The sequence below is a fragment of the Balaenoptera ricei genome, chromosome 15 (genome assembly GCF_028023285.1).
Source record: "Balaenoptera ricei isolate mBalRic1 chromosome 15, mBalRic1.hap2, whole genome shotgun sequence".
NCBI classification, from domain to species: Eukaryota; Metazoa; Chordata; class Mammalia; order Artiodactyla; family Balaenopteridae; genus Balaenoptera; species Balaenoptera ricei.
In genome coordinates, this window is record NC_082653.1 from 4,702,302 (window position 1) to 4,725,412 (window position 23,111).

At 53.0% G+C, this 23,111-nt stretch overlaps 1 protein-coding gene across 11 annotated transcripts in view; it reads left to right on the plus strand.

Annotated features, from left to right (window-relative positions):
- The window catches only part of APCDD1L (APC down-regulated 1 like), a 58,532-nt gene that overhangs the window by 29,234 nt on the left and 6,187 nt on the right, over window positions 1–23,111 (plus strand). For 4 of the 11 annotated variants that reach the window (XM_059896480.1, XM_059896482.1, XM_059896487.1 and 1 more), the window contains 4 exons: window positions 11,248–11,423; window positions 12,704–12,842; window positions 15,611–16,163; window positions 20,617–23,034. In XM_059896480.1, coding sequence (XP_059752463.1) covers window positions 11,248–11,423; window positions 12,704–12,842; window positions 15,611–16,163; window positions 20,617–21,385 — 1,637 coding nt within the window. In that variant the 3' untranslated portion in view covers window positions 21,386–23,034. Of the gene's footprint in view, window positions 1–11,228; window positions 11,424–12,703; window positions 12,843–15,610; window positions 16,164–20,616; window positions 23,035–23,111 lie in introns of those variants that run through there. The other 7 variants (XR_009497523.1, XR_009497522.1, XM_059896481.1 and 4 more) reach the window with 4 other exon arrangements.

Here is a 23,111-nt window from a genome sequence, read left to right on the forward strand (position 1 = left end):
CCTACTTATCTACAACCTGCCCCCTGGCACTTCTGCATCTCCCGGGGTGGTCCTCCTTGGCCCCTGCCTGGCCCTTCCCGTGGGGCTGCTTTCCTTGGGGTTCTGCCTCTGGCTGACTTTACCCTCTGTCCTCGCCGCGCGTGTGCCTTGTAGACAGATGTGTGGCCCCAGCCAGCTCCTCATGACTGGCTCTTCCTGGATGGCCTGTCAGCTCCTCAAATCGCACACCCCCAAAACGCAACTCTCCCCAGGTCTCCATCTCAGGAATAGCACCACCAGCCCCCCCAGTTTCCTGGCTGAGAACCCGCATAGCCATGACACCTTCCTCCCTGCCTTCACCCCACGTCTCAGCAGCCCCAGGCTGGCTTTCCCATCTCCAGCAGCTACTGCTCAGCACCCCACTTCCCCAGCCTCGCCTCCACACCTGGGATTTGAGGTGGTCTCCCACGGGTCACCTTAAGCCCCTCCTTCCCCTCTCCGACATCCACTAGGTCATCCTTAACACAAGCCAGCAGGGCCTTAGCGCCTTGGTCCCCAGCCGCCCGTCATTGTGTGCCACCAACAGCAATTTGGCCACATCTGATTGCTACTGTCCTATAATTGGGTCAACGTTTCTCTCCAAATCAACGAACTCGTTTTCACTTATTTTTAAAGATAACCTACCCTTGTATGCTTTAGCCTCATGCTAACAAAATCCCAGGCTGGATGTGTCAGTTATCCAGCTGAGTCGAAATAGACATGTAACTACTCAGATGTAAACTGTCCATCACCTACGCCTGCAATCACCGGCAGTGCCACCCAGGTAAGCACGGGGCACCTGGGAAAGCACTGCCTTTCAGAACGTCCACCTGCTCTCCGCCCCCGCACCGCGGCGCTCCCTCTGCTTGAAGCACACTCCCAGCTCCCCCAGTGCGAGCCGGCCTCCCCTGAAGCTCCTGGCGCTAATGACGTCTGGCTCAGCCCGGCTGCTGGTTCACACCTCCCTGCTACCTCCTCAGCCTCCGCCCGAGCGCCCATTACGGCTCTCTCCACCTGTCAAGCAGCTCCTAGTTCCTATGACTCTCAAGGAGCCCGAGGGCAGCGAGGCTCCTCCTGGCGGCCCACTCCTTGTCCCTCCCTTCAGCAAACCGGACCAGAACACCTCCACTTATCCACTGGGTCCTCACACCGAGCCCTCAGGGTTGCCCTGGCTCAGAGCATCAGGCCCTGAGCCCTTGTAGAAGCATCTTTGCCACCCCCGTGGTCAGGCACACGGTAGGTGCTCTGTCGTGCAGAGACCAGGGGCTGTGTGTGCCTTTGGAAGGAGAGTGGAGTTTCCAGGTAACAGGGCTGGTTTGCAGTTTGGGCCTTTCCACCGACCGATGTGCGCGATGGAAGCTAGACTCTCTGAGAGACTCCTTTTCGGAGCCTCTGTTTGCTCGTCCGTAAAATGGGGGGACAATCTCAATACCAACCCCAAAGGCTCGATGTGAGGACCCAGTGGATAAGTAATCGTGGGCTTTGCAGACTCTAGAGCTTCACAGAAATGTGCGCCTTATTATTAGGATGGTAACAAGATGCCCGATGACTAAATCCACTGTGCTCATCCAATTAGCACTGCTGCCGTCCCCTCGGTGAAAGGCGTGCTTTCTCCCCAGGATAAGAACGCAGCCATCCAGGGTCGCAAGGGAGGGCAAGAATTACAAGCCTGTTTATTTACCATTTAGGAAGCCGGCGCATTTTCCTGTACCTTGTCTGCGACACTTAAGCCAATATTTGTGTCTTTGGGAATTCTATTTGTATGGTAATTTAAAAATAGGGTTCGGACTTACAGCCGGCCTTTCTCCCGAAACTCCAAAAGCACATTAATTTTCTAGACAGTAAAATAATGCCGTAATTAAATATTACCATTTCTTTTAAAATAAAATCCGGTAACTCCCAACAAAATGGGTTTTTCGAAACATGATGTAGGTTTTCCCTCAAAATCGCACTCTAGGGAAATTCCTTATTTCGAATGTATGGAAGAGACCACGAACTTAATCTCAACACAGTGTAAGAAAAATTGACTTGTTAAATTACAATAATTTCCTCGCGTTTAAAACCTCCGTGCCTCCTGTCATGGCTGACCCAAAGGCCCCCCCCGTATGCGTGTTTGGGGAAAGGCCCCGAGGAGCCAAGGTGGTTGGTTTCGCTGTTGATGAAGCTTCCCAGATGCCCTTTCTTGTGGTTCCAACCGGAGTGTTTGTTCTGCGTTGCAAACTTCTTCGAAAGAAGAAGGAAAGGAGGCGAGGCTAGGTGAGCCCGTGACCCTCGCCCTTCGGTCTCCAAATACGTCCTCTGTGCAAGCGGAACCCAAGACCGCCCACGTGGAAGGAAGCATGCGCCCCGGCGCTGGCCTTCCAGGGGCTCCCTCTTCGCCAAAGCCAAGGTGAACGGAGGGAGCCCGGAGGCCCTCGGCTGGAGGCCGGGTCTGGAGGAGGTGGTGCCGGGTTTCACCCGGGGCCGCCCAACCGCCCCAGCCAAAGCTCAAGAGGGCCCCCTTGTGGAAACTCCCGAGAACAGCCCCGTAAGTGATGCACGTCCCCCAGCGCTGGGGCTGCTCCCCGGACCCCCGCCCCCACACACACATCTCTGCGCAGCTCTCAGACCCAAAGGCCCTCAATGGACACCGACAGACTCCATCCTGCTCTCTTCGAAGCCTAAATACTTCTGTGAGACAAGAAGGCTCTTGGCCCCTCCGGGGAAGACGTGGTGGAGAACCAGTTCCTAAGGCCCCATGAAGAGTTAAGCTCCTCAAGCTGGCGCCCCAAGATCCCTACTCCTGCGCCCTTTTCCGGGAGTCTTCACCGCGATTACACAAACGTCTTGTTCTTCTTGAATGTGTCAAAACCTTGGGATTACCTCTGCCAAATTCCTGCTCTGTAGAACAATGGGAGCTTCAGTCTTCTGCCAAGAGAGCGAAGAAGGATTCAGTCCAACGGGAGACTTCTAGACACACGTTCTGTTTAGCAAACACTGACTTGTAACTACATCCCTCAGGGCAGGCACCAGAATGTTCCGCGAGACCCAGCCAGGTTCAGAAGCCCGGAGAGATCTCACACTCTATCTCTCCAGGCCCCAAGTCCCCCTCGCCGCACCCCTCGAAGCACAGGGCTGAACGTTGGTATCCATGGAGAGCACTGACCAAATTTGGTATAAATTAGGAACATCTAAGGGGCCAACATGAAGATCTGGGAACATAGGCGCTAAAGCTGAGCGAAGGAGGCCTTGTCTCCAAGACACCAGAACATCTGGGTGAAAAGGGAAACACTTCCATCAATCACCCTGATGCCTTGGCTATTTGGAAACAGCTGGGCTTTGGCTGGAATTTTCCAGTTTTCATCTGGGTGGAAGCCCCAGCCAGAGCGAGGAATAATTAGCATTATCATGGGGCTGAGGGAGTTTTGATGTGAACGGTTTTTGTACTGGAACAATCCTAAACAAACAAACAAAAACTGGCTTATGAGCCAGGCCTGGTGGGCTAGACTTTTTGTCTTCCAAATCCCCCATTCCTTTCCCATCCTGTGAGCTGTGCGTTTCCACTTCCATTAGCAGGAAATGCTCAACACAGGCCGCGGGGAGATAGCTACACGGTCAGCCACTCCCCTCGACAAAATGTTTTCAATTTTGGAAACACAAACATAAAACAGTCCCCTTCTCCAAGTGGGACCAATTAGGTCCACCTTTTCCACCGACTCCCCTGGTCCAGCCCAAGCTGGGACTTTTAACCCAGAATGGGGGAAACAGTGACAAACCAAGCTATGTCCCTTCAGTAGCCTTTCAACACACTGACATCCGAGTCTGAGGCCCTCCTGCGCCTCAACGGCTCAGAATCTGTTTTTCCGGGCACGTGGTCCCTCCAGAATTCCTTAGGGCAACTTTAAACTCTGAGCTCACCAAGCAAAAGAGGGCACGTGTCACAGTCCTGGGATGCTGCAGGGCTGGGAAGTGGTGTGCACTTTTTTCTAGAGCACACCATTTCTGAGTTTCCCAAGAATGCAAAGTCCATCCTGCCTCAGGCCCACGCCCCAGCCTTGAAGGCAAAGACCCTCAGATTAGATGGATAATGAGATTCAATTATGGCCAAATGAGGGACATATGAGGAATGTGAAGGCCAGCCATCCACACCAGAGGGGACGCTTAGGCTCCTTAGAATTCAAAGTTTGTCTTCATATTTCTGTGATTTGCTGGTATTGTCATAGCGTGCCAATCTGTAACCCTCTCTGGGGAGTTTAAACGGAGACTCTGCGTGCCTTTTGTGCAATGGCTTCGTTGGAAAGCACATCTTTTGCTGTAGCAACACAGTGACAGCTGCCATTTCAACAGCCGGTTTCTGAAGCTTGTTGGCGAAACATTCTCTGTGCGCTGTTGCACGCCAGCCCATCTTGATTTGTAAAAGGCGGCCGCCTCTAATCAAGAGAGGTTATGTTTTTGGGTGGGGATTTTTATTTAAATGTGCATAAGCTTCCAAGTACAAACATTCTAGGTGAATTACCTCAAGCTAAGGATTTTGAAACAAACCAGAGGGTTTCAGACTTTTTTTTTTTTTTTGAAGCAAGAGAACCCTTTTTTCAAAGCAGATCCTAATTAGCCCCCCAGTACATAAACCAGAGCAAATGGCGGAGGCTGCGGGGGCTAAAGCAGAAGGCGGGAGGCCAGAGTCCCACTCACTGGGTCTCCCCTTGTCTCCTGAAAAAAACACCTGTGGGCTTCAGAAAACAGCTTGAAACCTCTGATGCGGCGAAACTTGACACACACACGTCCCATAGCTGGAGCTATGCTTCCAATACAGCAGCCGCCAGCCACATATGGCCCCTGAGGCCCTGAAATGCGACCCATCTAAACTGAGATGTGCTGTGAGTGTAAATATATGCCCGAGTTCGAAGACTTGTATTTGAAAAGGCATATAAAATATCTCATTACTAGTTTTCATATCTATTACATGTTGAATTTATACATGTTGAATGTATTACATATACTATTGGGGGCTGGATAAAAATATCGGTAAAATTAATTTCACCTGCTACTTTTTAGCCTTTTTAATGTGTGACTCACAGTCTCTGTTTATTGAACAGTGCCGTGGAGCTAGATGGAGCCTTCCTTGGGGGTGTAGAACCATATCAGGGTCCTGGTTTGGCTAGGGCAGGTCCCAAGGGTCAAAAAGGCTGTAAGGCCAAGGACCCAGCATCAGGTTCTTATGCCAGATCCGGCCCATCCTCAAAACTCTCGGCAGGACTTGATGCTCAGACTTAAATCTCCCTTTGCCTACTTCTCTTTCCTCTCTACCTGCTTGGATCAATCAGGGTCCCCAGCCTGCTGGGAACTCCCTTACTGACTACCCTTTCACCCTCAGCCAGATTCTTAGTGATCCCAACAGCTACAAGCCTTCTCTTTCTCCACTTCCATTTCAAGCCTGACCCTAATAGCCACACACATGATGGAAATCACCAGCCAATTTTTAGGAGAAGAAACCTCAAGGGGGTGGGAGAAATGTCAGCAAGGAATTCATGTGCATTGGTCTTATGGAGCACAAGTCATTCATTCATCCATTCAACTAAAATTAGCAATCACAACTAGCACTTACTGAGTGTCTACTATGTGAAGGCGTTGTTCTAAGTGCTCTCCATGTATTGACACAACAAATATTTATTTAGCATCCATTGGGCACTGTGCTAGGGGCTGGGAATCAGCAGGGAGCAAGAGAGATAAGGGCCTGTCCTCGTGGAAAGGAAAGGAAAGGAAAGAAAGGAAAAGGAAAGGAAGAAGAAAAGGGGAAATGAAGGAAGGAAGGAAGAGAAAGAGAGAAAGAAAAGAGGGAAGGAAGGGAGGAAGGAAGAAAGAAGTTGAGGCACCTAGGGTGACACCTCAGTAGCAGTGAGCACCCAGCACCTACATCTTGGTTTCTAAATACTATTCTCCAATAAAAGGAACCAGGACTCCTTGGAGAAATGGCTGATTCCAGGGCTGGGTCAGGAAAAGTACAAAATGAGCTTGGAAGATCTTTTGGTGCCAGAAAATGAGGACATGCTCCAAAAAAAACAAAAAACAAAATGACAAGTGCATGTAAAAAGGACCCAGGAGCTAAGTCGATGGAGCTCCCAATGGCCAAATCAGGGACAATTTGAGCCACGAAGTAAATAATGACAGCAATGGATTGTAAGCTATAAAATAAATATCCCTGAGTTCATACTAAGACAAATAATAATTGAATAAAGAGATAAACAGGGAGAAGGGATGGTGCTTCCTTACAGCACAATTCCAATCAATAAATCCAGAAAGTTATAGATAAAACAATAAAAAATAAATAAATCCAGAAAGAATGATGGAACTAGAAAATGACCATTTGGAAAACACCACAGTAATAACTGTTGTAAGTAAGAATCGTCAATGTTCGTCAATAGATGCTAAAATTAGTGGGGGGAGTATAATGGAAAACAAGATATTTGCATGAGCTCTAAGTATATCCCCATAAGATAATTATTAATTACAAAGAGGAAAGGAGTAATTTAACAGTGGAGAAACCTGGCAGACACCTCCTTAAGCAAGTGGTCGAAGTTAACATCACCAGCGTTGGGACAAATTGACATCTCAGTACCTCCTGAAGCAATGACTGAGAGGGGCAAAATATTGCTTCCTTGGGGTTCCTGCCAAAACTGCCCAAGCTGAATTTAATCATGAATAAACATCGGAAACCCCCAAACCGAAGAACACACTTCAAAATAACTGGCCAGTACTCTTCAAAAGTGTCAAGGTTGTGAAAGACATAAACCAAAGAAGCATATCTGATTGAAGGATGCTAAAGAGACGTGACAACTAAGTGTGATGTGTGATCCTGGATTGGATCCTGGACCAGCAAGGAGATGTTACTGGGACAACTGGTGAAATCTGCATAGGATTTGTAGACTAATTCTAACATGGGATCGGTGTTAATTTCCTGGTTTTGATCATTGTACTATATATCTTTGCAAGATGTTAACCTTTGGGGAAACCAGGTATACTAGAGCTCTTTCTACTGCTTTGGCAAAATTTCTGTAGGTCTGAAATGATATCAACTTGAAAAGTCAAAAAATAAAAGTAAATAAAAAACAGCAAGCAGGTAAGTAATTGAGAGAGGTGATGAGTGCTGCACAGGTGAGATGGGAAGGGGAAAATAGCAGAAGGGAATGTTTGATGTCAGCCTGCCAGGAAACGCCGATTATGCTGAGACCCCAGTGCGTGGGAAGCACCCAGCTCAAAGCAGAGGGAGAGGTGCTCTGGCCGAGGAACAGCATTGCAACGGCCCTGAGGCAGGAAAGAGTTTGCTATTCATCCCTAGGAACACACAATAGAGAATTATGGGGGGATCTGATGTATGGCCCTGGAAAGACAGGAAGACAACCAATGTTGAAGGGCCCTGGAGATCATAAGGAAAAGCATGGAATGTTACTCCAAGTGTGTTAGGAAGTTTTTGGCCATTGTGTAAATTTCCTTTGAGACACTTACGATTCTTTGAAATTATAATCCATAGTGGGACTATTTGATTAATGCCAGCCTCTCCGAGAGAACAGGAACTCCGGCCATCATGTGCCGCTTTACAAAGGCATGTGACAGCCATGCAAGGGTCATGTGGGGGAGGAGTCGATGGACAAAGGTTAGGGTTCTGGGAGACCTGGGTGGCCCTTGGTACCGGTTGTGAATTGAATTGCGTCCCCAAAAAGATATGTTCAAATCCTAACCCCTGGTACCTGTGAATGTGACCGTATTTGGAAATAAGGTCTTTAACAGATGTAGATGCAGTCATATTGGATCAGGGTGGACCTGAATCCAGTGACTGGTATCTTTATAAGAGAAAGAGAGGGAGGTTTGGATACAGAGCTGCAGACACACAGAGAAGAAAGACGGCCCTGTGACGACAGAGGTAGAGATTGAAGGGATGCAGCTATAAGCCAAGGATGATTGGAACCCCCAGAACCTGGAAGAGGCAGGAAGGACCCTCCCCCAGAGTCTCAGGACAGAACGCGGCCCTGCCCACCCCTTGATTTCAGACTTCTGGTCTCCAGACTGTGAGAGAATAATGTCCTGCTGTTTTCGGTGCCCCAGTTTGCTGTCCTTTGTGGTGGTGGCTCCAGAACGCACAGCCATGAGGGGAAGTGAGGAGTTAACCTCCGTCTCTCCCTCTTCGTTCTGTGCACCCCCCTCAGGCTATTGACCACGTTTACTTATTAAATAGTTACTTATTAAATATTATTTACTTAAAGTATTACTTAATTTTTTAAAATCCAGTTCAGACCAGGCCCCTTTTAAAACTCAGTCTTGTCCTTGGCAATGTGGGCTGTGAAAGCACAATTTTGCTACGGTAACTGCAGCTGCTTTTTAACACCCTCTAAAATCGATGCATAACCACTGGAATAAGAAATGCTCACCACTGCACCTAAAATCACCTGGCACACCTCCCAGAACCTCAGAACAAGCCAATTAGGATGGGGGGGGGGGGGACAAAAAACAGTGCTTTTCTTTTGCTTTTTGCCCCTAAAAGAAAGGTATCTGAAGACCTGATTATTTCTCCATCTGCTCTGGCTACAAACCCCATGTCCTTTCTCCACCCCTCCCACCCCCCTGCCATTGATTCAGACCTACGCTTTTCATGTTCTTTGAAGAAAACACGGATGGTGGACCTGGGTGTAAATCTTCTCCCAAGGCTCCATTTTTCATCTGGAAAATGAAGATAATCACGTCCATCTAATAGAAGTGTTGTGAACAGTAGATAAGAAAAGTAGATAAGAAAAGGGAAGTAGATAAGAAAAGGGCAGATATTTTTTATTCCACTTATACAAAATATCCAGGATAGGCAAATCCACAGAGACAGAAATCATATTACTGGCTTCTAGGGTTTGAGAGGAGAGAGGCGTAGAGAGTGACTGCTAATGGGTATGGAGTTTCCTTTTGGGGTGATGAAAAATTCTGGAACTAGACAGAGCTGATGTTTGCATAGCCTGGTGAACATCTTAGATGCCACCGAATTTTAACTGTATGCTTTAAAATGGTTAAAATGGTGACTTTTATGTTAGGTGTATTTTACCATATTTTATTTGTTAATTGGATAAGAAGCATCTGCCTGGGGTAGGGTGGCCAAGTCTCTCCACCCTCTGAACCTCAGTTTCTTCATCTGCAAAATGGGGGCACTGACTGAACCTGGACCATGGGCAGTTGTGCAGATGACACCTGCTAGCCCATAGGTATGGCCGGCACCTGGAAGCACTCCATCAGTGCACTGACAGGCTGCCTTCCCTGGGATTCCTGGGTGAGACAACCTCCGCTCAAGACAGACGCCAAGGTCTCCCTCCCCCCTAAGACCCCAGGCAGGTTCCACACGACGTTTGCCATGTAGCCTGGTCCTGGCATTCTGACTCATGATCATACAACAGGCTGGAGCAGATCATATTTTAAACCCCAGTAGCCTGGTCTGAGCAATTCGACGCTCTGGATTTAATTCTGCAGGTAATTTGAACGATGCGATCTAATTTCAAATGTCCTGCTCTTATGAGTGCCAAAGCAGCATAATTTTTAATTAGTGGGTAAACAGTAAATAATGGATGGCGGTAAGTGGACACCACTGTTAATTAAAAATCCATGGTTGATAAAAATCAATTTGGCCCACGCATTTAACTCAGTCTATCAGGTCCCCAGGAAAAGTTGTGCAAGCCGGCCCACGGCATCATCTGCCTTCAGCTGTGGCTCCCTGAGCTCAGACTTTTCTAGGGGAGAAAAGAGGGAGAGAAAGGAAAGAAAATCTATAAGTTACCTCCAAAGCTGGGACTGGAAACATTTCATGTGTTCATTTCTAATCGGTTGGCTTCATTTTTGCGACCTTGAAGTTGAAGCTGCAGCCGAGAGGCAGTGGCACACTCCGCTCGGGTTTTTACAAAGAAGGGCTCCAGTTGTGTTTTGTGTTTTGCATGTACATGTTCTGAATATGGTGAGATTTCACCGTATCTCTTTGTCTCCTGACTTAATTAAATCCCAATTTCTCGCAGAAAAGCAAGACAAACTAAAACACACTTAGCGGGAACATACTATCTCAGGATTCGTGTCAAAATCTAACGTCGTGAAGGCGACATCTCTTCGAGGTGACTTCAGAGGGAGTACCTGGGGGAAAGGCTCGTTTCCTTTTGAACAGAAAACATTTCCTCAAGAAACCAAGCTTTGGGACTTCCCTGGTGGCACAGTGGTTAAGAATCCACCTACCAATGCAGGGGACACGGGTTCGAGCCCTGGTCTGGGAAGATCCCACATGCCGCGGAGCAACTAAGCCCGTGCGCCACAACTACTGAGCCTGTACTCTAGATCCTGCGAGCCACAACTACTGAGCCCGCATGCCACAACTACTGAAGGCTGCGCGCCTAGAGCCCGTGCTCCGCAACAAGAGAAGCCACCGCAATGAGAAGCCCGCGCACCACAACGAAGAGTAGCCCCCGCTCGCTACAACTAGAAAAAGCCTGCATGCAGCAATGAAGACCCAGCGCAGCCAAAACTAAATAAATGAATAAGTAAATTTATAAAAAAAAAAAAAAAAAAAGAAGAAACCAAGCTTTGTGGAAACAGCGCCAATGTCATATTCGGGGCTTGTTCCCGGTTTTGCTCTGAGACATAAGCTTGATTTTCCTACCAGGCAAATAACACCCACCCCCTTTTGACCTTTTTCTTCCCTTTGCTCCCATCCATTCCCCAAATCAACACTTTCATTGTCAAGCTTCACTGACAACCAGTGATGTTCAAATTAACCCGCAGAATTGGATCCAGGGGACCCAGGGGGTCCGGGTGAAGTTGATCTCAGGAGCACAAGAAGGCGGGAGCCGTGGGCGCGGACGCATGTATGTCCCAGCTCAGGATTCCCGACGGGGCCATGCTGGGCGTTTGGCCCAACGTGGATGCCCACTCGTCCACCCCAGCATCCTGGCTCTGGTCCCCAAAAGGCTAGATGTGCCCGAGTTAACACAGAACCGCTCTTTCAAACCTCCCCTTGGCGTGGTCTCACTGCAGAATGGCCCTGAGAGACCCTGGGGCAGCCCAAGTGCCCAATGTCCGTGGGGACACCACAGCCCTGGTACATTGGTTGTTTATTTTCATCTCTCTTATTTGGCTGTTTAAAGCCTATAAATCAGGTGTAGGATACAGCAGGAATATACAGGGACCCAGTGCTACACAGGATTTTTACTCATTCCTTCATTCAGCCTCTTCCCCTGCCTGCAGTGCAAAAGGAGCCATGGCTAAGCCGTCAGGCCAGAGCCGATGGCCTGGCTCGAAGCCCGGCTCTGTCACCGGGGGCAGCCTGGGCCCCAGGCCAGCTAAGCCCGGCTCGCCCAGCCCGTGGCTCTACCCATCAGAGGCAGCGGATGCTAACACCATCTCCTGGGGTCATTGCAACGGTGAGCTAACGTATACAAATCTCAGATAATATAATAAAAATGCACGGAGCCAGTCCTGAGTGAACAGGAGCCACTGATGCCTCATCGTGGTCCCCATCGGTGTCACTCCAGTTTTCTCAGCTGGTCCCTGGGGACCCCGAGAGTCTCCCGGTGAGACCCCAGACCTCCAGGAAAGTGAGGAATGCACTGTAAGAGGCCAACGGGGGCAGAGAGTTTGGGGGCCACGGGCCCCGTCAGACGGCTTTGAAGGGGCAGGGCGGGGACCCCAGCCTCCCTGGCCGAACTGCCCTTCCTGACCCGGACAGGACCACGTGACTGTGTGCTGGGGGTGGGCGGCAGGGGGCATCATTCGTTCACTCCTCACTCAGCCCACACGCCCTCTTGGGCCTCCTGGACCGGCCCAGCCGGCCTCTCCAGCTGCCCGCCATCTCCGCCAGGCCCCCGCGCCCCCCGACCCACATCAGCCACAGGCGTGGTGGGAAGAAGCGCCCTGGGAAGGCCTGTTGCAGGAGCGGGGCCGGCGGGTCGAGGCGGCCGCCCCTGGGCGCAGCCTGTTGCCGTAACATTTGGATGCTGCTCGCGTTCACCGAGCTTCCCATACGTCCCGCCATCTGGGCTGCGTCAGGCCCGACTCGCTGAGCGCGGATGACAGTTTCTAGGGGAACCGCTGCTCTTTAGCAGCTGAAGGCCCTGGTGGTCTCACCTCTGAGCCGCTCCTATAAGTGAAGATGCCACGGCCAGGCCTGGCTTGTCTCCACGAGACGAGCCCAGCTGGTGGGGGCGGGGACCCCGGGCCTGCCCCACCGCTCACAGCCTCCTCCCCGAGGCCTCCGAGCCCTCCCCGGCCCCCCTGCTGGCCTCACGCCTCTGCCTGACCCCACCACACGCCTCCCGAGCGAGCACCACGGTGAGCCGGCGCCGGCCAGGTCCCACTCATGGGGATGGACGACAGCCGGGCCTGGCACCACGGGGGGACCATGAAGGGAGTGGCCACGAGCGGCGGGTGCGGTCTGGCTGCTCCAGGGGCAGAGGTCAAGCAGAGCCTGGGCTCCTGCTGGGAGGGGGTGCAAGTCCCACCGTCCGGCTCCTCTGAGTCCAGGCTGCCTCCTGTCCCGGGTACAGGGCCCGGCGGCACTCGGCCACGGCAGGCAGGCGCGCAGAAGGCAGATGAGTCCCGAGGCTGACTCGAGGCGCCCCGATCTGGGGAGCCCGTTGCTGGCCGGGCAGGTGAAGAACCAGGGTGTGCTGGGATCGCTGACCCGGGTCCGTCTGCTTTGCAGCCCACTCTGCAGAGGCAGCCGGGATGGCAGGGGGTAGCCACCTGCGCTGGGGACCACACTGCCAGCAGCTCCTGCCCAACAGAGCGCCCGTCACCGCACTGCTGCCCCCACGCCTGGACGGGCCCTGGATCTCCACTGGGTAAGACCCTGCTGAGGTCACGCTGACCACAGGCCCCCGGGCTTGGAGGCTTCACCCACCCTGAGCCTCAGTGTCCCATATCTGTGAAATGGGCACAATTCGTCCAACTGTCCGGAGGCCTGCCAAGCACGTGCTTGCTTGTCGCCCTCCCCAGAGTGAGCCTGGCGGGTCAGGACTGTGTCGGGCATCGTGCCCCAGCCACAGACAGCAAGTGGATGAAATGCACTTGTTCCACGTGTTGAGCACCTGCTGTGCAAACACTTATTGAGGAGCTACTCTGAGCTGGGTGCAGGGGGAGCTGCGGTGGAGACAAGCCCTAAACACAGAAATAAGTGACATAAACTTGAGATGGTGACAGACATAAAATGGAGGATGTGAGAGTGAGTGGCCTGGGAGGGCTCTTTTGAGGGCGGTCACAGAAGGCTTCTCGGAGGTGGTGACATTCAGTCGAGATATGAAAGGAGGAAGGAGTCAGCCATCCAGGGAGCCAGGGGCAGAGCCAGGCAGAGGCAGCAGCTGGTGCAAAGGTCCTGAGGCCGGAAGGAGTAGGCCAGAGAGGGCCCAGGGGTCCTGCCTGCCCATCGAATTCTCCTTCTAACCTGACAGGCTCACCTGACCTTTCAGAGGCCCCAGTGCTGCTCTGGGGCGATAGGCGTTGTGCTCTGCCCTCATCTGCGGGGCAGTCAGCTGGGTCCTCCCTCCCAGGGTCAGGGAGAAGGAAGGCAGTGTCCTCCTCCACACCCAGTACATCCCCTCCTCCCCGGCCGGCCCCTTGGGCCAGTCCCATTCTGGGGTCAGGAGCTGGACTTCCCATGTCCTCCACGCACCTCCCGAGGTCAGGGAGAAATCCAACTGCCAAACATCTGCTAGCGCACTGGGGGAGGAAGGGGACTTGAGTTCTGCAAAGATGCTCTGGATGCATTCCCAGGCTCTGCCCCCTCCTCGACTCCACAGGCCAGGTGGGGTTCATGCACCACTGGCCGGGGTCACTCTGGGACAGAACTGAGACATGGGGAGGATGGGGACTGGCTGCAGGCTGTTCCTGCCCCAAGACAACAGCATTCCAGATAGTTCTAGAAACTTCTAATATTTTCTTCCTAGAAAGTCCCCCATTGTACCCTTCAGACAGGCTTTGCTGTTTTCTGGGAGTAGTGCAGGGAAAGACCCAGAGTCTGGGCACCACCGAGCTGTCTGGTGTGACCTGCTGCGTTCCTTTGGGCAAGTCTTCCCACCCTCGGGCATGTGAGTCACCTCTCTCCATTTTTAACTACTGTCTGTACTGGTATTTCCTTACGATTTTTCTTTAAACCAACTTGCTTTTGTTGGTGTAAATATATTCATGCATTTTTACAGCTTTATTGGGGGATAATTGGCGTACTGTACACATTTACAGCACTATGATTATTTTTGAAGGAAGTGTAACATCACTATGGCTATGGGGAGCTGAGCCACTTGCCATAAATAGGAGGTAACCATAAAAAGAAAGTCAATGAAAGCAAAACAACATCATTAAATTTTCACCTGATTCGCTGCCTGCCTAAGGCCCTGAGTCTGTTCACTTTGGAAGAAAAGGGAGATTGGTGTTAAAGACACATGAACTCCAACCGAGACTCTCTCCTTAATATAACCAGAAAGACTGAAAGAAAAGGGTGAGCGAGAACATATTTCTCCTGCTCCAGCAGCGCTGGTATGAAACATTTCCCTGGTTAGCGTAACATTGTGCAGGGGGCGCCTGCCTGCTCTTCTTCCCCGGGAGCTTGTCAACCATCCACCCCAGCGGAGCCCCGATGGGAGAGTCCCAGAGGCTTCCTGCCCCCCAGCCCAGGGTGTGACTGGGGGTCTAGGAGTCATGGTTTCATCACCAGCAGAATAGGGCCTGGGGGGTCAGGGCCAGCCTGACGCCTGGCTTTGCAAATAAAGTTTTATTGGCACACAACCACACCCACCAGGTACATACTGTCTCTGGCTACTTTAGCTCCAGAACCACGATCTTGAGTAACTGCCACAAAGACAGAAATACTTATTATCCGACCCTTCACTGGAGAAGTTCACCGGTTTAGATCAACAAGCCTGTCACAGATGTGGGTGAAATGTGGTGGCAGGGGGCCCGTCAGCTTCGCCAGGGGGGAGACAATGTAAGCACCCATCATTCACGATTCACTCAGCGAGGACCAGGGTTGGGGGGTCCAGTGTGTGCCAGGCCCTGGACCAGGTGCCAGGAATCCAACGGGGAGAGAACAGGCAGGACCCTGCCCCCGGGAGCTCAGAGCACAGGGCCCCCCAAATGGTGCGAAGGAGCCCCCGTTTCTTAAGCTCCTCCCAGGTGCCACCACTGTGCGGGCTGCTTCCCGGAAACCCTGACTGTGGATCCTGGGCCTCCGAGTCCCAGGGGAAGGAGCCAGGCGTTATCCAGGCTCACATTCCTCAGGAGGGACGGAAATGGGATTTGAACCCGGGTCCTCTGGCTGCAAAGCCTGAGTGTTTCTTGGGCCAAGGGGGATCCATGGGACCCACGGGGAGCCGGGCCAGGAGGGGGGATGTCCGCTGAAAAAGGCATTTGGGATGGCATGGAAGGAAAGCTTCTGCTGAGGCCACAAGGCAAGTGTGGAAGGCCCCCAGCCCCCAAAGTGGGGCTGAGATCAGTTGGGGAAACTGAGGATGCAGGCTCCCAGCCCTGAGCTGAGGCCTGAAACAGAGGCTATAGGAGGGGGATCCCGGGGCAAGGCTGGGGGACTCACTGCTCTGCCCAACCCCCCTCTGCCCCGCAGCTGCGAGGTGCGCCCGGGACCCGAGTTCCTCACCCGCTCCTACACCTTCTACCCCAACCGCCTCTTCCGCGCCTACCACTTCTACTACAGGGACCCCTCGTGCCGGGAGCCCGCCCACTCACTGCTCATCAAGGGCAAGGTGCGCCTGCGCCGCGCCTCCTGGGTCACCCGGGGCGCCACCGAGGCCGACTACTACCTGCACAAGGTGGGCGTCGTCTTCCACAGCCGCCGCGCCCTGCTCGACGTGGCCGGGCGCCTGGACCAGAGCCCGGCCGGCCGGGCCTGTGCGCGCCGCCTGCCCGCCGCCCGGGCCTGGCTGCCGGGGGCCCTGTACGAGCTGCTGGGCGCCGGGGCTGAGCGGGACTGCGCGGCCGCCCTGGGCTTCACCATGCACGAGCTCAGCCTGGTCCGCGTGCAGCGCCGCCTGCAGCCCGAGCCCCGGGCCGCGCCCCGGCTGGTGGAGGAGCTCTACCTGGGGGACATCCACACCGACCGGGCCGAGCGGCGGCACTACCGGCCCACCGGCTACCAGCGCCCGCTGCAGAGCGCCCTGGTGAGTCTGGGGCCCCGGGAGGGCGAGCTCTGAGAGCCTGTGGGATCTGTCCCTGCCTAGGGCCCTCCCTGCCCTGACCCGCACTGGTCTGCTTGCCTCAGGACCTTTGCACATGCTCTTCCCTCCACTCGAGACATCTTTTCTCAGGTCTGGACAGAAGGAACTCCTGGGGAGTCTTCTGGAGTGTGGTCCTCCTGACATCCTCCTCATGGACCCGGCAGGGTCCCTTCCTGCCCCTGCTATGCACGGGCAGGTCCCCCCTCCCTCAGTTCCCGGCTCAGATGTTCCCTCCCATCCCCACTCTGCACGGGTCCCAGCACTCGGCACACTCTGGGCTGCACTGTTTGTTTACTGGCTGACCGCCTTCTCCCAATAGCACCCGTGGCGGGGGGAGGCCCTGTGCCCCTCCGTGTCCCCACACCTGGCCCAGGGGCTGGCACATGGGCTGGGCCAGTAAATGTTGGTGAATAAACTAGGGGGGCAGCTCCTCCAGAGCTCTGCCAGGCGGCCGCACAGCCCTCAGAAGGCCCCTCTCGAAAGCTCCACGTGGACCCACTGTTACCCCGGAGCCGGCGGCACTGGGTACTCCCCGTCATACTAACATCAGGCGGAGCAGCGCTTTCTCAGACTCTGACTGTTCTCAAGATGCCGGCACCTGGGCATCTTCTTAGAAAGCACAGTCATCTTAGAAAGCACAGTCACGTTCGCGGTCTGGCCTGGGATTTTGCATTTCTAACAAGCTCCCAGGTGGTCCATGGACCACCCTCTGGGCAGGAGGCTGCAGTCTAAAGGGAGATGCCCTCTCTTTGAGATGTGCCCACCCCAGAGTGAATTTCACGTAGTCAATTAACCTAGACTTTAACTTAAAGACATCACAAACATGCTGTCCTGATTTGGGGAAGATCTAATAGCCCTTTTTTGTCCGATGAGCACACAGGCAAAAAGAAACTGAACTTCATGTGTGTAAAGTTCTCCTGGCACATAGCACAGAGCCTGGTGGGCAAGACTAGGGCCTCGTGACCACTCCAGTGAGTCTGGTGAAACCCCAGGACCCCTCCTCAGAAAAATATTTGTAAAAGCATAAAATAAAAGACACGGGATTTAAACAGAAACCAATTCTATTAAAAGAGTTACCCAAGTCTTAAAACACTCTGAGGTGGGAATACTATGAATGGGAATTCTTTATTCTCCCTATTTCAAAGTAGCAATGAGTGTAAACAGTGTTTCTAGTATCTGCAACACTGTTAATATGAGATCGGCCACAAAGCAGAAGGTTCCACTGAAGCTACAGGGGTTTGTTGCCCACATTCACAGTGAGAAGAAACTTTTGATTTTAGGTTGAGGTTTGTAAAAATGAAGTCGAGGTTAGGACTCTGGGTTAAGAATGTCTGTAGGAAATACCCAAGGGATATTTTTCAAAGGTGAGAATGGATGGATGGATGGATGGGGGAATGGATGAGTTCAGGCATCCCTATCAAGTGCTCTTTGAGCCCACAGGCAACCCTCACATGTTCAGCATGTACTGAGCGCCTGCTGTATACTAGACACTTAAGGAATTAAACCAGATGGGGCAACATCTCACCCCTGAGAGCAGCTTCTTGTCAAAGCATCCCCAGTGTGTGTGTGGGGGAAAGGGGCACCAGGTTTGAGCCCGTCTGCTTTCTCTCCTTCTCCCACCTCCCTCCTCCCAACCCAAGATCTGAGTAGCAGAGAAGAAGCACAACATGAAGCTCTCGTGATCAGAACATCAGCCTGAGTTCTCTTCATGACCTCGAAACGATTCCCCTTTTGGCAGCCAATGTTCTAGGCTGGTCTGACGTCCATCCTTCTTGGAGCGGAGAAGGCACTGGTGGTGGGGTGATTACCGGCACCCACCACCTCATTAGGAGGGCAAACTGCTCTGAATGCAGAGAGAACGGACCCCAGGGCACGGAGGATGACAATGTCATGTGTCCCCAGGCCAGGCTCTGGGGCTGCAGACTCCTGCCCTCCTGCTGCCTGACCAGCCAGGGTGGCCCATGCAAACTGCAGTGCAATTGCCAAGCAGAACATACAGGACCAGCAGGGCCAGATGTACGGATGTTAAATTAAATGTTCACTCACCAACTGCCCCCCTCCGCATGAAAAAAAGAAAAAGGAAGATAATTTCACAGAAGGATACGCTGCAGATAAACCCCCCAAGTAACGAATTAGTCGTTACCTTATGCTCTCCGGAGCCCCAGCCTTGCCCACAACCCAAACCAGATGGTGAACATTTTTAGAAGTTAATTAATTTAAAACCAATTTGATCCCCAAATTCATTGCCTGGATATAGAATCCTAATCAATCAGCCAACGCTCGACCAAAATCATCTAAGCCTGGTGTCACCTCTGGGGGTTCATTAGAACCTGTATGTGCTGTTGATATAACTTTATATAACAGGCTTAAACCAGTAAGAGTTTGGCTTGCACACAAGTGTGAATTCTGCTGGCTGGGGCCTTGTTTATTAACACGTGCAACTCCGGACCTGTGCACAACAATGCCTGGAAGGTGTTTGATAGAGACAGATACTTTCTTCCATCCCCTTCCAGAGCATCAGAGAAGGAAATGCTTTCTCTCTCCCTCTCTCACCTTCAAGTCTTGCTAGTTCTCCGTTTGTTTCTGCCATGCAGAAAACTGCTTGCCCCAAATTACCAACCAGCATCCCCAGATGTCCTGTCTGCAAAAGATATCTCTTTTGAGGGAGAAAGGCAGCCCTGAGATTACTGTGATGTAATGCACTATGTCCTGTCAATACACATTAGTGTAACAACAGTTGGAATGTGGGTTAAAATGCCTAAATTAGAGGAGACTCTTACCAGCCAACATTCCAATTACCTGCACTCCAGCTAACTACCCAGCTTTCTTGCTTCTTTCCGTCACAAACCTTTCTGTAGCCATTTATTAGCATTTCCAAGTGCCTTCTAGTCCTCTGGGTCAAAATCCCCCAACCAAAAATAATATCGTTTTCTGTATTACGGAAAAAAAGGCAACTTTAGGTTCATCATAGAAATAAATAAGAAGAGCTTATAATGTAGCAATCCAAAATAGAAAAAAAAAAAAAAAAGTCTGTTCTCAATCGTCCAATATTTTCTTTCTAAACTAGAACTCCCAAATGCCCCCTTGTTTGGCAAGAAACTCATCCAGCAGCAATCTGTGGAAATCTTTTGTTTTTTGAACAAAAAAAGTTGGAGCTGTTTTCCCAGCTGGGGCTTCAAGCAAGAGGCCTTTCCCCTTCCCTGTCCTGTGTGCACCTATGGCCCCGGGTGTCCTTCTGGAACTGCAAACGCTGGGGATGCCTGCTTTGACAAGTGGCTGTTCCAGGACATTGACCTCTCAGAATGATGCTCTGAACTAAATTCTGGGCAGCAGCTCCCTTAAAAAAAAAAAAAAAAAGTCTGTATCTGGTTTCTTTTTGGCCTGGACTGAGCTTTTTCACTCCAAAATGCAGACTGACTACTCCCACGCAGTTTGGTTTAGCATCTGCTTCCTGTTGACGTGTTTTACTGTAAACCCAGCTCATGAGAATTTATAAGACAGGGGCAACTGTAAATAAGGCCGAAGCGAGAGGAAAACAGCCTCGGGCAACTGAGGACTGTGGCCGCACCTGACAACGCAGAGGGGGCTGGGTTTCCAATTATAAATAACACAAGCATGAACATCTTTGTGCCAAATCTCTTTGCAACTTTTCAGCCACGCCTCAGCACAGACGCTCAGCAAGGGGGTGCCAAGGGCATGAGAATTTTAGTGGCTGTAAGGCAACAGTGCATGAAAAGTGCTCAGCGCGGCTCCTGGCCCTTATGAAGCACCTAAAAAAGAATGAGTTGTGGGTGGGGGAAGTAACAACAGGCAGGAGAAAGACAGTAAACATTAACGGTCGAATTTTGGGACCAAGCAGGCCGGGTGTGGGAAAGGACAACTTTCAAATCCCAGGACACAAGTTCCATCTCTCCTTCCTTCGTTTGCCCAATACACCTGCTGCGAGCAGGTACTGCGCTAGGCCCTGGGGATGGTGCAGCCACAGAGAGACAGCCTGGGCTTCCTGGAGCTTACTCTCCAATGAAGGGGGAGGAGTGGAGCGCAGAGGAAATAGGGAATGACACGTCCCCGAGCACTAGAAGGGGCTGAGGCCCACCGCGCAAGGGGTGGTCGGGAAAGGTCTCTCTAAGGCCTCTGAGCTGAGACTGAGAGGTCGGGAAGGAGGCAGCCAGGTTACGTGCCGGGGGGAGTTCCAGGTAGAAGCAGCTGCAGGTGCAAAGGCCCAGAGGATGGAGGAGCCGCCTGAGGTCCACGAAGAGTGAAGTGGCCGTCCGGGCTGGAGGGGGGGAGTGAAGGGGTGATGGGCGGCCGGGGGCGGGACCCCGAGCCAGTCCGCCGCAGGTGCACCCTGGCTTCCCCGCCTCGGACGTCACCGCCTTCCCTTTGTCTCTGCCAGCACCACGCCCGCCCCTGCCCGGCCTGCAGCCTCATCGCCCGCTCCGACGAGCACCACCCGCCCGTGCTGCCCCGCCAGGCGGCCCTGCCCCTGCGCCTGGGCGGCCGCTGGGTCAGCCCCGGGTGCGAGGTGCGCCCCGCCGTGCTCTTCCTCACCAGGTTCTTCACCTTCCACGCGCACAACCGCTCCTGGGAAGGGTATTACCACCACTTCTCGGACCCCACCTGCCGGCAGCCCACCTTCACCGTTTACGCCGCCGGCCGCTACACCAAGGGCACGCCGTCGGCCAAGGTTCGTGGCGGCACCGAGCTGGTGTTCCAGGTCACGCGGGCCCGCGTCACCCCCATGGACCGGGTCACCACGGCCATGCTCAACTTCTCCGAGCCGAGCAGCTGTGGCGGCCCGGGGGCCTGGTACCTGGGAGCCGAGCGGGACGTCACGGCCACCAACGGGTGCCTGCCGCTGGGCATCAGGCTGCCCCACGTGGAGTACGAGCTCTTCAGGATGGAGCAGGACCCCCTCGGGCAAAGCCTGCTCTTCATCGGACAGAGGCCCACTGACGGCTCCAGTCCCGACACCCCGGAGAAGAGGCCCACGTCCTACCAAGCCCCCCTGGTGCTCTGTGACAGGGTGGCCTGGGGCTTCTCCAGGCCTCTGCTGCAGACGCCCGTCGGCGGTGGGGGGCTGGGTCCCCCAGCGGCCCCTCTCCCCTTCCTGCTCCTGGTTCTCGGGCTGGCCTTCCTCCAGTGGCTATGAAATTGGTCTCTGACTTCCAGACGGTGCCTCAGGACACTCGTCCGACCCCGTGGACTCCCTGCTGGCACAGACCTCTCCACCCGTGACTGCCCTGGACAGTTACACAGCCCGGCCTGCGTCCTAAGTGGCTCAGCAGCTGAGTTTTGACAGCACCTGCAGAGTCTACACCGTGGCCAGCAACTCGAATCATGACCACAAACTCGGGCATCACAGCAACGTCAACGGCTCCGAGTTCCTAAGTGCTCGTGACCACAAACTCGGGCATCACAGCAACGTCAACGGCTCCGAGTTCCTAAGTGCTCGCTCCCGACTCTCCTGGGCAGCGCGCGGGCCGGCGCCGGGGAGTGGACCTCACCCGTCTCCCTGCCCGACGGCACCCCGGTTCCCTCCCTGAGCCCCTGAGATTCAGTGAAATGGAAACACGGTTCTGCACGTGCGGGCTGCCACTGCTCTGCTGAGTCTGTGGGTTGTTGTTTAAAGATTATTAATTCGGATTTAGCAATACAAACTGAAACCCAAGCCATGAATTAAAGATGCTGCTTCGGGCTTTCAGCACGTCTCAGCTCGCTGGCAGGGGGCTCGTCTCTTTGGGGGCAACTTGGCTTTCTTGAGTCGTGACTGCTGGCGTTTTGTCTGCGCCTGCCTATGCTCCTGTGAGTCAGGCCTCGAGCTGTCAACACCGCGAGCGGGTAAATCCAGCCCTCCCGGGGCCAGCAAGCAAATAAAGGCGGCCCCATCCACACCAAACCCCAGCGTGTGGGGCTGGCGGCCGGGGTCAGGTCTTTGGAGGAAAGCAGCGTTTCCAGCCTTTGGAAAGTAATTAATACTAATGACAGCGGTGACACTAATGTGCTCTGTAATTAGCCCTGCACAGGCGTCCTCTGTTTTCAAGATTCCCTGTGCTTGGCTGACAAGGAGGGAGAGAAACCTCCGACGCGTCTTTGGGACCATCCTAGGGTCAACGGGCTACCCGGCCACATGTGGAGGAGGAGGGAGAAGAGGGCCACACCTCACCCAGCCCGGCTCGCTGCAGTGCTGATGTGCTGACGTTCCCTGCTCAGAGGGGGCTGTCACCAAGGTGAGGACAGGCTGTGCCTCTCCAGGGACCCTGCCTGTGTTCCCAGGGCCTCGTCTGTACACTGTGAAATTACCTGGCATCCTGGTGGGCTCAAGGGTTTCTGGGATGCTGTGCCGACGGTTCACGCCCTCCTTCCTCTGCCCGAACCCTGTCTCTGGCTCTTATCACAGATGTTGAACAACAATTGTCTGTGAAGCTAATGGTGCTTTCAGAGGGAAGCCCTTGTCCTCTGTTCGGCTGTGTGGGGTTCAATCAGCCCGCTGAAATTGCCCTAACTTAGCTACACAGCCTTCTTAAAACAAAACAAAACAAAACAAAAAACCCACCGAGTTAATATTCTCTGTAGGTCTCAGAGAGCTATGAGTGTTCGTGGCATATTTACCACAGTACAAGAAATAATTAGATTATTTACAGTCTCAGACTGCATCGGGGTGGGCGGTGTGGCAGTGTTCCTGGTGGGGATGAGGGTGGGTGGTGGGAACATGTCCACGGCTGAGCAAGTCTTGTATCCAAGGCTTGAGGCAGCCATACCACCATTTATCATCAAATTTGAATCTTTTAATAAAATTAAACAGCCTGAAAAATGTTCCTGCTGGTTATTAAAGTCAACCAAGGGGATTATGGTTCTAAAGAAAGGAAGTGAAGTGTCTTGAGAGAACGT